We start from the raw sequence: 18691 nt of genomic DNA, 5'->3' as shown, positions 1-18691 counted from the left end.
CTGGAGCCTGCGCTCCGCAGCAAGAGAAGCCACCACAGTGAGAAGCCCATGCACCGCAACGAAAAGAGTAGCCCCCACTTGCCACAACTAGAGAAAGCCCACAGGCAGCAACGAAGACCCAACACAGCCAAGACCCAACACAGCCAATAAATAAATAAATTTGAAAAAGAGCTCAAAATATTCCACTAGAATAAATTCTCATTTATCCAGGGTATTAGGACAAAGGGTATGCTGCCTAATGAATAAGTCAAGTTAACCAGAAACTTCTTTGCAACTATAAGGAGCTGCTCATGTAAGCTGTTAACACTATCAGACATCTCACAGAGAAAAAAACACTGAGGTAGTTTAACAGAGAGCTCTTAGAATACAGAGATCTCATAGCCAAGATATGAAAATAACCTAAACGTCTATACACAGATAAATGGATAAAGAAAATGTGTTATATACACACAATGAAACATTATTTAGCCTTAAAAAAGAAGGAAATTCGGCCATTTGCGACATTACAGATAGACCTAGAGGACATTATTTATGCTAAGTGACATAAGACAGGAACAGAAAGACAAATGTTATATCTCACTTATATGTGGAAATCTAAAATAGTCAAACTAATTAGAAGCTAAGAGATTGGTGGCTACCGGAGGCTGGGGTAGACGGAAATGGGAAGATTGTTGGTCAAGGGGTATAAAATTTCAGTTACACAAGATGAATAAGTTATGGTGATCTAATGTATAGCGTGGTGACTACAGTTAACCATACTGTACTATATACTTGAAATTTGTTAAGAAGTTAGATCTCAAGTGTTTTCTCACTACACACACAAAAACGGTAACTAAAATGGTAACTATGTGAGGTAACAGATATGTTAATTAGCTTGACCGGTGATTATTTCACAATGTATACATATATCAAATCACCAAGTTGTATACCTTAAATATGTACAATAAAAATAAAGTAAAAACCCCAGGAATCTCTTTTAGATGTCAGATATTGCTAAAATTAATTCTTATGTTAACTACAAAAAGTGGCTCTGAGTCAGGAAACTTGACTATAATTGGACTGATAAGGCTAAGAGTTTTGCTGCCCAGAGTATTAATAGGCTTTCCCAGAAAACAATTTCTTATTAGTAGAATGCTAAGAATATAGCTACTTAAGAGTGGAGATAGCCAGAGAACAATCAACAGCAATCTCATGATATCAATTACAAGAATAAATTATATTCATATACTACAATTTTTCTGAACCCTCAAATCGTGGAAAATCTGTGCTTTACTAAATAATGTACAATGTGGATTAAAACTTCAAGATAAATAAAGCTGTTGGAAAAAAATATTTGAGAGGAATTATTTGAGCGGAATCATTTCTAGGTTTCTTACAATAAACTCAGAAAATGAAAACCATTGGGAAAAGCTCTTTGCAACTAACACAGCTGCCAAAAATGAGACACATCGCTCTGTTGGAAACAGAAAGGAACCACTCTGTAACCAGCTTTGTAACACGTCTTTTAGTGTCCTTCACTGATTGGTATGTTTAGAATCAATATAAATTTGAGTAACCTTTTCAAAGAGCCACTTTAGGAAACAAAGTTTACAGGCCACTTTTTTTTTCCCAAATGAAAATAAGATGAATACCATTTATAGTCTTCTAACACAGTCTACTTACTTAAAAGAACAAAAGAAGTGTGTGAGAAAACTAAGACTATTTATGACCACTAAAAAATTAAGGCATAATTAAATAGTACCATCCCAGAGGCAGCTATTTATTCCTTCATTCCTTATGAAGCCACTAACCTTCCTGGAGTTGATAAACTTAGTTTCCTGAGTAATGGCTAGTCCTTGTCTACCAGTCTCATCCCATACTCTGAGAAACTTTAGTTACTAGGGTTGTCACACCAGTCCTGTCCCTGCTGACTTATCGTTGTTTAAATAATCTCACTTGCCAATTGAACAAAAAAGATTTGTGTAGCATTTTAGAATTCAAAGTATATTCTCATTCATTATCTCATATCACTTTTGAAATAATCTCTCCAGATAGAAAAACTGAGGCTCAGATAGATGAAGTGCCTTGCTCGAAATGATATAAATATTTAGTATACAAATTAGAGTTGGAATTGGTTTATTCCATTTCATAGCACAAATTTCTGTAGTATGCCAGGCATTATGCTAGGCACAGAATATAATGAGATAAATAAGAGGAGGTTCACCCTCCCTCAGACTGGTTCACTGCTCCCAGTCACTTCCAAGGATTAACAATCTTTCTGAAGAACTGGGCCATGTATTCAACAAATATTTATTAAATGCCTACTCTGCACTGGCACAGTAACATAAGAAGCACGAGGACCAGCCGTGAATAAATAAAACAGACTAAAATTCCTATCCTTGCAGTTTATAATTTCATGGAAGAAAACAGATCACAAACAAATATATGAATATGTATGGAAGGTGGCAGTAAGTGCTATGAACAAAATAAAGCAGGGTAAAGGCAGAGAGAGTGATGGAGGCAATGCTATTTTATACAGGGTGGTCCAGGAGACTCTGGTAAGATGAAATTTGAGCAGAAACTTGAAAAAAAGTAAAAGAATGAACCATTCTGGATATGTGGGGTAAGAACATTTTAGATGAAGGGAATAGCAAACACAAAGGTGTTAGGTATAAAGACACCCCAACTTAGGCTTTCTGACTATTCCATACTTTTCAAGCTGTTCCTTACTCAGACAGCTGGTTCTGTCCCAACTATGGGGAGAATCAAAAGTCGAGACAAAATATTTCTAAAAGAATCCTCTGGCTGTTTTTGTTCTCAAGTTATCACTTTACCACTACCCCACTAACTCATCTTCTTTGTAGAAGACAGAGAATTTACTCATCATTAGTCTAACAAGTAATGAATACTACACTGATGAATACTATATACAAAAACTAAAATCTCTCTCTCTCTAGTCATTTGGACTGATATTTATCACTTCTCGCCACCTCCAAGGGGTAACCTGGAGCACAGGGGGAACCACAGCCTTTAATAATATGTTAATTCTAATTTAGGAAACTTAGATAACGAATTCTTAGCAGTTGGCCATTCAGAAATTGCTGCAGGGGGGATTTCCCTGGTGGCGCAGTGGTTAAGAATCAGCCTGCCTATGCAGGGGACAGGGGTTCGAGCCCTGGTCCGGGAAGATCCCACATGCCATGGAACAACTAAGCCTGTGCGCCACAACTACTGAGCCTGAGCTCTATAGCCCATGAGCCACAACTACTAAACCCATGCGCCTAGAGCCTGTGCTCCCCAACAAGAGAAGCCACTGCAATGAGAAGCCCACTCACCACAATGAAGAGTAGCCCCCACTTGCCGCAACTAAAGAAAGCGCGTGCGCAGCAACAAAAGACCCAATGCAGCCAAAAATAAATAAATAAATTCATTTAAAAAAAAGAAAGAAAGAAATTGGTGCAGGTTACCAATAATTTAGAGGAAAGAGAATAATGTTCTAAGACAGAGAATGCGAAAAAAATATGCTAAAAGAATCTTAACTTGCATAACAATATCTTACAACCTTACAACCTTAACTTACAATTACAATAAGAGTGAAAACTTTAGTCTCAAATACTAAGATGTGAAAGAGAATATTTCTACACTGAATAAAAGAGAATAAAGTATAATAATTAAACATTCTAAAGTATATTAATAAACTCTACATCCCTATGAAACTTTATTTTCATGTCCATTATCAGAACCTGCCACACCACTTTCCGTCCACAAATAACTATTTTGTCCCCATATTATTATGATTTATGTTACATGTTAGTGCAAGAAAAAGCCTCAGTTATCTTAAATGTTAGGTACTTTTTTCCTCTGTTCCACTTACCTTAGCCCAATAGCGAAAGGCTAACACCAAGGGAGTAAAGACAGGTTCCATTTTGCCAAGAGCAGCAAGTAAGTCAGTAGTGAGGCATGCCATATCATTTCCTGCACTCACTCTACAAAGTAAACCACTGTGAATGAGAAAGAAACAAATTTTCACTGTACTAATACCTTAAAAACCAGAATACTTCAAATCCTGTGGCAATCCTTTCCAGTCACCACAATTAACACCTAAGAATTCATAATAAAAACAAATGTTTTAATAAACTTAGAGCTAACAGAAAACTATATATCATTTCCATCAATAGAGCTCCATACAAATTAAAGATGTTTTAACCATCCATTTATACTTCAGAAATAAATTTTAACCTCACTACTTTAATATTTAAGTTCATGAAAAATTAATTTCAAAAGCAGCATTAAGATTCACCAAAATTTGATTTATGTGAGGGGAAAGACATTGATATCATCAATGTCAAATAGTACAACATACCTTCCTAGTCCATTCTTTTTGCTTTGCACATGATAAAAACAAAAAATGAAATACTGGGGCTTCCCTGGCAGGGGTTGAGAGTCCGCCTGCCGATGCAGGGGACACGGGTTCGTGCCCCAGTCCGGGAGGATCCCGCATGCCGCGGAGCCTGCACGTCCGGAGCCTGTGCTCCGCAAAGGGAGAGGCCGCCCGCGTACCGCAAAAGAAAAAAAAAAATGAAATACTGAACTGACTAGCTATACTTCTTGACTCTAATTTTTCCTATCCAAGCTTTCATGACTTTATTGATATGCTATCTTCAGATTAGAGATCAGAAAGAATTTATCTATTAATCCACAAGTAATGCTTATATGTAAGTGAATATAGGAGCTCCCTTAAACAAAGTGACAGAATTGTAGAAGAAACATTTTTGTGGCAGGGAAAAGAATGTGACTGAGGTTGCCGCAGAGGCAATTTGACACAATGTGGTAGGAAAAACACTAGAAGTCAGAATACCTCTATTCCAATTCTGATTTTCCCCTGAATAATTTGAATTTGGACAAATCACTTAATCACTCCAGGTCTCAATTTTCTAATTTAGAAAATAAGGAAGTTGAACTAGATCTCCAAAGATTCTTCTAGCTTTGAATAAGAAAACAGAGTAATCTTAAAATGTAAGAAATAATAATTAATAATCAATAAAAGAATACATTATTATTTCCATATTGTTTCCATCTCTCCCACATTGGTTTCAAATACGATTATTTCAGTTTCCTTTGTCAAAGGCATGTTGCTCTCTCAGTCCTATAAATATCTGAATAGAAAGCGAAGATCAGTCTTCAATGACTCCTTGAATTTCAGTGAACTAAAAACTAGATTCTAATAGATCCTTGAGAAAAGAGTCTATTTCTTATTTATGTTTGAAATAAGCAAAGCAGTACCTAACATATAGTAAATGCTCAATACTGTTGGGTGAATAAACAAATGAAAAGCTTTGCATTAGAATGTTTTATTTTTAACTCTCTAATAACTCCATTTCTTGTTCACATGCTTTTAGCAGGCTTGCTAATTTTAATAAACAGAAACTAGCTTAGTCAAATTAATCCAAGGAGAAATCTAAAACAAAACTCTTCTCTCTTACAGATATCCACTGCATACTTGGTTGTTGTTAATTTTTTTAAAAAAACTTTATTTTCTCTTCATTGTTACCGACCTTTTCCGATCTTTGCACACCACAACAGGAACTTTAGCATGAAAATCAGATTCCACATCTACATATAATACTAATAAAGAAAAAAAATAAAACATGTAAGCTAATGTCACCATCTCTCAAATGTTTGCTCTATAGTAAACATTAAGTAATCATTTCCTTCTAAAAATCACTCTCACTGCTTCTGTGGGACAATCCACTCTTCTCATTATGAGCATCAACCCAACAGAATCTCTTACCTCTCTTGGTGTCATTTGCTGTATTACCACAAACCACAGACAGGCAGAGTCCCAAATACTGTCCGAACATTATAATTACCTTAAGAAGAGAGGTTTTAACATCCCTAAAAGTTTGAATATTTCCAAGTAAATATACAATCTAGTCAAAGTTGTTAAACCTTCATAGATATTGCAAACAGAGGACACCACTTACTTCTGAAGGCTATTTCCACAGGAGTCATGAAATGAGAACCTACAATGCTTTGACAATCTAGTTCTTTTAAATTATCCATGGCAGTAAAAGGCTAACTCTACCAGCCCTATTTCCTGTTAATATATGAAGAGTCTGCCAAAGCTCTTAAGGAAGGACTAACAGGTGAAGCACACTTCCACTCTGAAGTCTTTCTCTACATCTCCAAGGTAGGCCCCATGCCATAAAATATCTAATCTAAACAAAAACAGATGGATTAACATTATCTCATTTGAAGTTCAAATAAAACTCTCAGTAGTACCTGTTGGAATTATTAATCTATTCAAAACAAATGTGCTGAAGAGCTTTATGTCAGGAATTACATTATGCATGGTGGATATGACAATGAATAGATACAAAGAGCTCAATTAGGGATTTGGAAAACAAATATATAAACAAATAAATCCTGCAGATAACAGGATAGAGGTCTTTAAAGAGTACAGAGGGCATAAAGGAGGGAATAATCAATTTTACATTCAGACTGAATTTCAGAAACCTATGTTATGTGACTTAAGATGATCTATTCATGTATTTTAGTGGAAAACATATTTAAAATATTTTTGCTACGTTGATAGTGTCTATTGAGTCTAAAGAGGTAAAAGTGCTTATCTATACTATGCTTTAGAGTTTTTGTGCAATGAGAATCAACTATTTATTACATAAGAAAACTTCCTTTACAGGTTAAACTGGACCAAAATCATCCCTTAAATATTAATATCCCAGGAAAATGGCCAAAAAGCTGATAAATAACAGAGAGCTGATAGGGCAGACAGAGAGAAGAAAAGAAGTTTAGAACTGACACTAGAGCCAATGAGAGGGTATGGCTAAAATCAATAAACTATCTCTTCTAAGCCAAAATGGAAATATTTTTGACAGGTAATTATGATTCATAAAATATAAGATGACAATAGTAATAATAATAACAATCACAGCAGCAGAAATTTAATAAGAAGGTACTGTAAACCAGGTACTTTTCTAAGCTATGGCTTAACCCATTTCATCCTCATAAACAACCCTCTCATCAAAAAGATACTATATTATTGCCATTTTATAGATGAGAAAACTGAAGCATTAACACTTAAGTAATTTGTCAAAGGACACACAACCAGTAAGTGGTACAACTAAAATTTGCACCTGGAAAGTCTGGCTCCAGATTCTGAGCTCCTAAGCATTTACTTTATGTGACAAGAAAAGCAGTAAATAAAACCAAGAAAATAATATTCCAGACTGTACTACATGACCTGGGACCTGCTTTGAGAAAGTTGTAATTTTTAAAATTTTTATTTAAAAACTACTGTTACCTATATGAATGTCCTTTTTACATAAAAATCAATCCAGACAGATGAGCCACATATGAAAGACTTAGTAGGTATAATCTGGTCAATGTACTATAAATGATTAACATTGTTTTAAATGGGGAAAAAACATATTTATTCAATGCATACACATATTTTTTTCCCCAAGTCTCTCCCTAAATCTTCCTTCATCAACAATCTCCTAATGATTACAGGTTTTCTGTCTCATTTTACACAAGAAGCATCCATAATACTCAAAGGCAACATTTTGAAATTACCCAAAAGGCAATCGTTTTTTATATATCAATTTTAAATATGATACTTTTTTTTTTTTTAACATCTTTATTGGGGTATAATTGCTTTACACTGGTGTGTTAGTTTCTGCTTTATAACAGAGTGAGTCAGTTTAAATATGATACTTTTGATCTAACCGACATGTAAATGTTCTAGTACACCTATTAAATATATATGCAATACAATGACGCAAATATGCTAGCAGTTTTAGTTTAACTTGGTTAGGCATACATAAACAACACAATGCATATATCTTTAAAGAACTTTCTTTAGAAAAACAACTTTAAAAAGAAACTCACCACTTTTTTTTAAAATCCCAAGCACTTGTATCAGAAGATCTGGATGATTCATCTAAAAGAAGTTTCAAATTAATAAATACACTAACTTCAAAGTTCAAGTTTCAGAACTCTAGAGATAATTCAATTTCATTAAATACAAGTAAAATCATGCTCTGTATTTTAAAATAATGAAAACAGAATAGTGTTCTACTTTTATGTTAAGAAATCTTGTTCATGGAGGAAGTAGAATCTAATAAATCATATAGTGCTATTATTCCAGCAACACTACTAGAATTAGTGAGTTCTTAGAGTGAGAAAAGATTCTGCAATTTCATATCAAAACAAATGAAAAAAGAAATCAGTTTACCAAATGATTTCTAAAGAGAAGTTGTTGAGATAAGAAATTTAAGGGATATTGACAACTGGCAGCATGGCCAAAAGGCTTAGATTAAAATACTACTTTAAATAACAAGCATGTCAAATATTTAGCTTAAATGTGTACTTTGCTGCTATTTAAAAAGTATTTAATAATCATACCTTACTTGTAAGTTAACGACTATATCAGACTAGAAATTAAAACATCAAATTTTCACCCAAATCAAACCTCCTTGAGCATAAACTTATTATTCAAAAAATTAAAAACACATAAAATATGAACTGATTATTTTAAATGTTTGATGTCAGTAAATAAGCAATGTTAGCAATGCTAAACAATATTGGTATTTTGCTAATGGTCCTAGCCACTACTTATTAAAAGTACCTATAATGTGGGGCTTCCCTGGTGGCACAGTGGTTGAAAGTCCGCCTGCCGATGCAGGGGACACGGGTTCGTGCCCCGGTCCGGGAAGATCCCACATGCCGCGAAGCGGCTAGGCCCGTGAGCCATGGCCGCTGAGCCTGCGCGTCCGGAGCCTGTGCTCCGCAATGGGAGAGGCCACAACAGTGAGAGGCCCACATAACGCAAAAAAAAAAAAAAGTACCTATAATGTTCCAGGCACTATACAAAACATACTTGGTATATATCACCTTATTTAATATTGAAGTTATTACTCCTATTTTGGAAATTAGAAACTGAGGCTCAAGAAGGTCAAGTAGCTTGCTCATTGCAGCCAAGATATGAACATCTACAGATGTATGATTTCAAAATTCTTTCCTCTTTCTATACTGCTTACCATAAGAATAACTGTTCAACATGTTCAAATACAAGCATTTTCCCTTTTTTTTTGACCACCTTCCTCTTCTTCTTTTTTTTTTCTCCCTTATTTTCTTTAATTCCACCTATGTCTGACACCTAAAAAGTACTTTCCAAAAGCACTGTTAAATCATGATGGTAACATTCTACAAGCCAGAGTTTTATATTCTCCTATATCTTCTCTAAAAAGATAATCAATAAACAATACCAAGTACTAATTAAGAACCATACAGAAAAGGGTCTTGTCTAATTACTTACCTTGGGAGGAAATTTTATATCTATATTAACATCACTACTTTTCAGAGCAAACTTAGTCAGAGACGAGCCATACAACCTAAGTGAACACTCTGGAAATGAAGGAAAAATATCATAGCATGAAACAGCATGCAAATATGAGAACTTTAAAAAACAGTGATAGGAAAACTGCATATATTTCAATTCTGTGTCTTCCAATTCTAATACAGCAACTATAGAAGAATAATATCTTTTTCTAACTGATCTACAAAAAAATAAAAATGTTTCTCAGTTATAGGGTTCAGGAAGAGAGAAATAACTCATTCAAGTTCAGTGTTTAAACAAAATTTTAGTAGTAATTCATTTAGGAATAACTAGAAGTATGTTTCACATTTAATATGTAACAGTAAAGAATGTACTAACCTAGCTATAGCTACTGTCACAAACTACATATTTTTTTAGATATTTATATTTACTTAAGAAATAGCTCTTTAAATGGGGAAGGGATCACAGACATTCAGCCAATGTTCTTTAAAAACACAAAGTGAAGCCAAGTCAATTGATACTGCAGACCTAAAACCAAAAAAAACTCTGGCTTTCAAGAGTTCACAGAACAAAATAAATAGGAATAATAACATGCTACCTACATCTTTTGCAAACTATCAAATATGTTATTTCAAAAATCATAATATGGTAAATTGTTAAATGATCTCAGCAGAGGGCAAGCTGAAAAATAACATGATTGGGACTGATCATGGGATGTTTAGTATGTTAGGAAGTGTTAAGTTTGTATTCAGTTGAATTTATAAAAGTCTACTTTTCAAGTTCACAAAATGTCTGAAAGTCATCCAAGTCATTAAAATCATAAATATTTCACTTCTATTCTTATAATAGTAAGTAAATTATTCCTATGTATAATTTAAATTAGTATCAATGTATTTTAGATAGAAAACTACATTATAGAAATAATAAAGAAAAATTAAAATTTCAAATTCTTTCTTATAAATCTCACAATGGCTTGATATAAAATTATAATTTATCAACTGTCTAAAATCCCTTTGGTGGTAAAAAACAAGTATTACTTAATACCCATTTACTTAAATTCAGTATTAATGCAAAAAAATGACGAGGGCTAAGCAAATAATCTATACATAAATGTCTACAATAAACCTCACCCAACTCCCCCTTGTGCCAAAAACATAAGCTTTCTGTAAAGAAAGATCAAGAGTCAAAAAAAGAAATAAAAGTGTAAATTTTACCTCTAACATCCTTAAAGTAAATTAATTTTCCCCACTATCAAGCAATAGGAATTTTATTCAGTAACTAGTTCAACTGTATATACTGAAATAAATATGACTAAAATGTCCATGCAGAAGTCAATGATACTGAAAATTTAATATAAAATATAATATTCAAGCACTAAGCAATTAATCTTGTATCTGACATTTTAAAAATCTTTTTTTCTTATTACAAAAATTATGCTGTGCCATAATTCTCCATTTTCCTTTTCTGAAATATCTCCCCCCGAAAAGTCATTTACAAATAATTAATCTACTGTTAAGATGGAGAAAAAAAGAGAAAGAAAAACATTAAGAATTTACCCTAAGTTCAAGAGGAAGCAAGAGGAAGAGTTGTGTCATTTAAAAAATTAAGTATAAAATGAAGCTGTACCTGGTAAAAATGCTGTGATAACCTTTGACATTTCCTCCACAATTTCCTGACGAACTCTGAGGTCATCATCTGTTATTCCTTGTTCTTTTGCTAATTCAATAACTGCAACACTTAAAGCAGCCAAGTGGGCAAGGGAAGGAGGTGGCAGAGAACGAAGCTCACTTTCTTCCTGTTTTTCCTATTAGTGTGACGTTTAACAACAACAATATAAAAAAATATTTCCATTTTAATGTCCTCGTATTTAGGAGAGAAGGACATAATCAACATATATGCACCTTCTATTGCCAGATTTAAGAAACCTAGGATATGGAACTGAACAAAAGAGACAGAGATCCCTGCCTTTGTGAAGCAGGATTGAAAGAATGAGAGGTGCTGTGGGGGAGGTTGCTATTAAACATTTAAAAAATAAAACCTGTTTTACTTTACTGTGTGCATAAATTCTAAAATGCTACATCAAAGCCAAGATTCCATAAGTAACAACATTTAGCTGATCATTTTGTTGCAGCCAAGAGAGGCTGTCTTAGGTATAGCAGAAGGTCCTGAATGTCTCTGATTGGCAGGTACAGTACCAGATTAAATGGTCACAGGAAAACATCCTAAACAATATCACCATGTATTTGATACACTGCCTCCCATTTAAAACTGATTTCACTGTTATTTTATACAAAACTAGGCAAAATGTTAAAAAAAACCAAAACCTCTATTCTGCTAAAAGTTTGAAAGCCAATTTAAAGCAAAGAGCTGAAGAGGGACTATATTATATATGCACAATGATTTTTAAAATTAATTGATTACTCTGATTTTAAAAACTACATGCTAACTGCAAAAGCTACATGAATTATAAGAAAAGAAGAAAATCACCCACCAGCTCACATCCTACTATGCCATACATTTTTCAACATAACAGACCATACCATTTCTTTAATATTATAACAAAAACATTTTCTATTATCACATTTCAGTCAAAAAACAATCTCTTATTTTTTTTGAGATATGGAGCTCCCAAAAGAATAATCAAAAGTAGTTTATTCTTTCCCCCTCCCCCACTCAATATAGTAAAACAAAGACTTGTCTATTCCTAATTCTACTCTTTGTTACCATATTCAGTCTTAATGTAAATCAAGTTTACCTATGGTACAGAATAATCAAACACAGCAAGTAAGACAACCTTGTTTTTATAAGTTTCTGAGATCATTTCTGCAACCTTAACTATAAACTACATCTTAGATGAGCATCTAAGTTTTCAGGACTACTTTCTTTTAAGGATTTATCCAAGGTATTAACAGCAATATACTTAATGAAAAAATGATACAAAATTAACATGCAACAAAATTATCTTTATTTCTAGACTGAAAATAAGAGGATAAAAGGCAGTGAACACTCTTCTATCTATGCTATTCCGCATGCTGCAATAAGAGCCTGCATGCTGTGACTAAAGATCCCGCATGCTACAACAATCCTGCTTGCTGCAACTAAGACCTGGCACAGCCAAATAAATAAAAATAAATAAATAATTTTTTTTGGAAAAATAAGCCTATTCTACCTCCTTTAGGATACTGTTCCATCAAACATTCTCATTTATATCCTCACATCATTGATCATCCTCATGACAACCTGATATCTTCATATATCCTCTGTCATAAATATGATCAATTAAATCCCTATGCTTCTGTAACTTACATTCTAGTTAGAGAAAATAGACAACAGATAAATAAATATATATTATGATGTCAGATAGTGTTATTAAGAAAAATAAAACATGGTAAGAGGCTGCAGACTGTTGGGAAGACGGTATTATTTTAGAATAGAGTAGACAAAGAAAGCCACTCTAAACAGGTGAGGAGACCTGAAAGTGAAGAAGAGAGACATTTAAATTTCTGGAGGAAGAGCATTCAAGACACAGAAAACAGTAAATGCAAAAACTCAGAGGCAAAAAAGTACCTAATCTTATTTAAAGAGAGCAATATGTCTGAGGCTGAGTAACAAAGTGGTGACTGTGAAACATGATGAAACTGAAAAGTTAACTAGAAGCCAAATATTGTATAACCTCATGAAACTTGATAAGGGCTCAGAATTTTAAGTTGCAAAGCTACTGATGGGCTATAAGTAGGAAGGAACATCATATATTTTATTTATTTATTTTTATTATTGCGGTACACGGGTCTCTCACTGTTGTGGCCTCTCCCATTGTGGAGCACAGGCTCAGCGGCCATGGCTCACGGGCCCAGCCGCTCCGCGGCATGTGGGATCTCCCCGGACAGGGGCACGAACCCGTGTCCCCTGCATCAGCAGGAGGACTCTCAACCACTGCGCCACCACAGGGAAGCCCTATCATATATTTTAAAAGAACAATTCTGGCGACTAAATGAAGAAGACTGGGTCGGGGGGTGGGGCGAGGCAAGAAGTGAGATAAATTGGAAATAGTCCAGGTGAGAGACAGAAAACCCTTAAGAGTCTAAAAACAAATGTTAAAACTAATGAACAAAAAATTAAATACAAAGAAAACATATTAAAAGCTGCAAGGGAAAAACAACAAGTAACACACAAAGGAATCCCCATAAGGTTAACAGCTGATCTTTCAGCAGAAACTCTGCAAGCCAGAAGGGACTGGCAGGACATATTTAAAGTGATGAAGGAGAAAAACCTACAACCAAGATTACTCTACCCAGCAAGGATCTCATTCAGATTTCATGGAGAAATTAAAACCTTTACAGAGAAGCAAAAGCTGAGAGAGTTCAGCACCACCAAACCAGCTTTGCAACAAATGCTAAAGGATCTTCTCTAGGCAAGAAACATAAGACAAGGAAAAGACCTATAATAACAAACCCAAAATAATTAAGAAAATGGGAATAGGAACATACATATCAATAATTACCTTAAATGTAAATGGATTAAATGCTCCCACCAAAAGACACTGACTGGCTGAATGGATACAAAAACAAGACCCATATATTTGCTGTCTACAAGAGACCCACTTCAGACCTAGGGACACATACAGACTGAAAGTGAGGGGATGGAAAAAGATATTCCATGCAAATGGAAACCAAAAGAAAGCTGGAGTAGCAATTCTCATATCAAACAAAATAGACTTTAAAATAAAGACTATTAGAAGAGACAAAGAAGGACACTACGTAATGATCAACAGATCGATCCAAGAAGAAAATATAACAACTGTAAATATTTATGCACCCAACATAGGAGCACCTCAATATATAAGGCAAATACTAACAGCCACAAAAGGGGAAATTGACAGTAACACAATAATAGTAGGGGACTTGAACACCCCACTTTCACCAATGGACAGATCATCCAAAATGAAAATAAATAAGGAAACACAAGCTTTAAATGATACGCTAAATGAGATGGACTTAATTGATATTTATAGGACATTCTATCCAAAAACAATAGAATACATATTCTTCTCAAGTGCTCATGGAACATTCTCCAGGACAGATGATATCTTGGGTCACAAATCAAGCCTTTGTGAAGTTTTAGCCACAACAATCAGAGAAGAAAAGGAAATAAAAGGAATCCAAATCAGAAAAGAAGAAGTAAAGCTGTCACTGTATGCAGATGACATGATACTATACATAGAGAATCCTAAAGATGCTACCAGAAAACTACTAGAGCTAATCAATGAATCTGGTAAAGTAGCAGGATACAAAATTAATGCACAGAAATCTCTGGCATTCCTACACACTAACGATGAAAAATCTGAAAGTGAAATCGAGAAAACACTCCCATTTACCACTGCAGCAAAAAGAATAAAATATCTAGGAATAAACCTACCTAAGGAGACAAAAGACCTGTATGCAGAAAATTATAAGACACTGATGAAAGAAATTAAAGATGATACAAATAGATGGAGAGATATACCATGTTCTTGGATTGGAAGAATCAACATCATGAAAATGACTCTATTACCCAAAGCAAACTACCGATTTCAATGCAATCCCTATCAAACTACCACTGACATTTTTCACAGAACTAGAACAAAAAATTTCACAATTTGTATGGAAACACAAAAGATTCCGAAGAGCCAAAGCAATCTTGAGAACGAAAAACAGAGCTGGAGGAATCAGGCTCCCTGACTTCAGACTACACTACAAAGCTACAGTAATCAAGACAGTATGGTACTGGCACAAAAACAGAAATATAGATCAATGGAACAGGATAGAAAGCTCAGAAATAAAGCCACGCACATATGGTCACCTTATCTTTGATAAAGGAGACAGGAATGTACGGTAGAGAAAGGACAGCCTCTTCAATAAGTGGTGCTGGGGAAACTGGACAGGTACATGTAGAAGTATGAGATTAGATCACTCCCTAACACCATACACAAAAATAAGCTCAAAATGGATTAAAGACATAAATGTAAGGCCAGAAACTATCAAACTCTTAGAGGAAAACATAGGCAGAACACTCTATGACATAAATCACAGCAAGATCCTTTTTGACCCACCTCCTAGAGAAATGGAAATAAAAACAAAAATAAACAAATGAGACCGAATGAAACTTCAAAGCTTTTGCACAGCAAAGGAAACCATAAACAAGACCAAAAGACAACCCTCAGAATGGGAGAAAATATTTGCAAATGAAGCAACTGACCAAGGATTAATCTCCAAAATTTACAAGCAGCTCATGCAATTTAATAACAAAAAAACAAACAACTCAATCCAAAAATGGGCAGAAGACCTAAATACACATTTCTTCAAAGAGGATATAGAGACTGCCAACAAACACATGAAAGAATGCTCAACATCATTAATCATTAGAGAAATGCAAATCAAAACTACAATGAGATATCATCTCACACCAGTCAGAATGGCCATCATCAAAAAATCTAGAAACAATAAATGCTGGAGAGGGTGTGGAGAGAAGGGAACACCCTTGCACTGCTGGTGGGAATGTGAATTGGTACAGCCACTATGGAGAACAGTATGGAGGCTCCTTAAAAAACTACAAATAGAACTACCATATGACCCAGCAATCCCACTACTGGGCATATACCCTGAGAAAACCATAATCCAAAAAAAGTCATGTACCAAAATGTTCATTGCAGCTCTATTCACAATAACCAGGAGATGGAAACAACCTAAGTGTCTATCATCAGATGAATGGACACAGAAGATGTGGCACATCTATACAATGGACTATTACTCAGCCATAAAAAGAAACGAAATTCAGCTATTTGTAGTGAGGTGGATGGACCTAGAGTCTGTCATACAGAGTGAAGTAAGTCAGAAAGAGAAAGACAAATACTGTATGCTAACACATATATATGGAATTGAAGAAAAAAAAATGTCATGAAGAACCTAGGGTTAAAACAGGAATAAAGATACAGACCTACTAGAGAATGGACTTGAGAATATGGGGAGGGGGAAGGGTAAGCTGTGACAAAGTGAGAGAGTGGCATGAATATATATACACTACCAAACGTAAAAGAGCTAGTGGGAAGCAGCCACATAGCACAGGGTGATCAGCTCGGTGCTTTGTGACCACCTAGAGGGGTGGGATAGGGAGGGTGGGAGGAAGGGAGATGTAAGAGGGAAGAAATATGGGAACATATGTATATGTATAACTGATTCACTTTGTTATAAAGCAGAAACTAACACACCATTGTAAAGCAATTATACTCCAATAAAGATGTAAAAAAAAACAAACAAAAAAAAACGAATGAACAAATTCAGCAAACTAGCAGGATACAAATCAGCACACAAAAATCATTTGCATTTCTATATACTAAAAATGAACAACCTGAAATAAAATAATTCCCCTTAAAATAGCATCAAAAAGAATAAAAGATTTAAGAATTAACCAAGAAGGTGAAAGAGGTACAGTGAAAAAGACAAAACATGGCTTAAAGAAATTAAAGACATGAATAAAGAGAAAGATATTCCATGTTCATGGATTGGCAGACTTAATATTGTTAAGATGTCAACAGTACCCAAAGCAATCTACATATTCAATGCAATCCCTATCAATATCCTAATGACTTTTTTTTTTGCAGAAATAGGAAGAAAGATCCTAAAATTCACCTGGACTCTCAAGGGACCCCAAATAGCCAAAACAATCTTGAACAAGAGGAACAAAGCTAGGAGATTAACATTTCCTGATTTCAAAACTTACTACAAAGCCACAGTAACCAAAACAGTATGGCAGTGGCATAAATATAGACACAGAGGCCAATAAAATAAAATAAGAGAGCCCAGAAATAGATGTTCATATATAAGGTCAAATGATTTTTAATAAAAATGTCAAGAACATTCAATGAGAAAGAACTTCCTTTTCAAAACATGGTGCTAGGAAAGCTGGATATCCACATGTAATATGGATCCTTGTCTTACACCACAATCAAAAATTAACTCAAAATGGATCAAAGATCTAAACATAAGAGCAAAATTATAAAACTCTTAGAAGAAAACAAAAGAGAAAAGCTTCATGACCTTGGATTTGGAAATGATTTTTTGGATATTAAAGAAAAACAGAAGAAACAAAAGAAAAATAGACAAATTGGACTTCACGAAAATTAAAAACTTTTGTGTATCAAACAACACTACTAATAGTGTAAAAAGGCAACTCATATAATGGAATAAAAAATTTGCAAGTCATGTGTATGATACAGAATTAATATCCAGAACATATGAAGAACTCTTAAACTCAACTACAAGAAAATAACCCAATTCAAAAGTGGTCACAGGACTTGAATACACATTTCTCCAAAGAAGATATATGAATGGACAATAAGCACTGAGAAGGTGCTCAACATCACTAATCATTAGGAAAATGCAAATCAAAAGCACAATGATATAAGACTAGGATGATGATTATCAAAACAACAACAGAAACAACAACAAGATTTTGTGGATATGAAGAAATTGAACCCTTGTGTATCACTGGTGGGAATGTAAAATGGTACAGCCCCTGCAGAAAACAGCATGGCAGGTCCTCAGAAAATTAAACATAAATTTACCATTTGACTCAGCAATTCCATTTCTGGGTACATACACAAAAGAAATGAAAGTAAAGATTCAAACAAGTATTTCTACACCAATGTTCACAATAGCAAAAAGTAGAAACAACCCAGATATCCATCCATGGATGAATGGACACACAAAACATGGTATATACTACATAGAATGGAATATTATTCAACATTAAAAAGGAAAGAAATTCTGACACGTACTGTACTACAATATGGTTGGAGCTTAAAGACGTTACGCTAAGTGAAATAGACAGAAAAGGACAAATATATAATTCCACTTATATGCGGCACCTACAATAGTCAAATACAGAGACAGAAAGTAGAGCGGTGTTACCAGAAGCAAGAGTGAGAGAGAAATGAGGAGTTATTGTTTAATGGATACAGGGTTTCAATATAAGTTAATGAAAAAGTTCTGGAAATGGATATTGCAGATCATTGTACAACAATGTGAATGTACTTAATGTCACTGAACTGTACACTTAAAGATGGTTAAAATGGTAAATATTATGTCATATATATTTTACCACAATAAAAAAATTGTTTTAAACCTTCAATGGCACCAATAGGATAATGCACCACCTTCTTAACATGGAATATACAGCAATTTAGTTTCAGCATGCCTTTTTAGGCCCTCCTCCAACCATTCCCTCCCCGTAACATCTGGGGCAGATATCCATAGTTAAATAGTCAGCAGCTTCCACAGACTGTATGTGATATTGGGTCTCCATATCATTACTCACATC

General features: G+C 34.4%; 1 protein-coding gene across 3 annotated transcripts in view; it reads right to left on the bottom strand.

Annotated features, from left to right (window-relative positions):
* TUT4 (terminal uridylyl transferase 4) overlaps positions 1-18691 on the bottom strand; it is a 120072-nt gene that overhangs the window by 58597 nt on the left and 42784 nt on the right. For all 3 annotated transcript variants that reach the window (XM_007459605.1, XM_007459606.1, XM_007459607.1), the window contains exons 5-9: positions 10964-11141; positions 9317-9405; positions 7888-7939; positions 5535-5604; positions 3854-3980 (exon numbers count right to left, since the gene is read on the bottom strand). In XM_007459605.1, coding sequence (XP_007459667.1) covers positions 3854-3980; positions 5535-5604; positions 7888-7939; positions 9317-9405; positions 10964-11141 — 516 coding nt within the window. The remainder of the gene's footprint in view (positions 1-3853; positions 3981-5534; positions 5605-7887; positions 7940-9316; positions 9406-10963; positions 11142-18691) is intronic.

The sequence above is a fragment of the Lipotes vexillifer genome, unplaced genomic scaffold (assembly GCF_000442215.2).
Source record: "Lipotes vexillifer unplaced genomic scaffold, Lipotes_vexillifer_v1.1 scaffold525, whole genome shotgun sequence".
Classification (NCBI taxonomy): domain Eukaryota; kingdom Metazoa; phylum Chordata; class Mammalia; order Artiodactyla; family Lipotidae; genus Lipotes; species Lipotes vexillifer.
The sequence above is the reverse complement of the archived record's forward strand: the minus strand, read 5'-3'. Positions and strand labels throughout refer to the sequence as shown.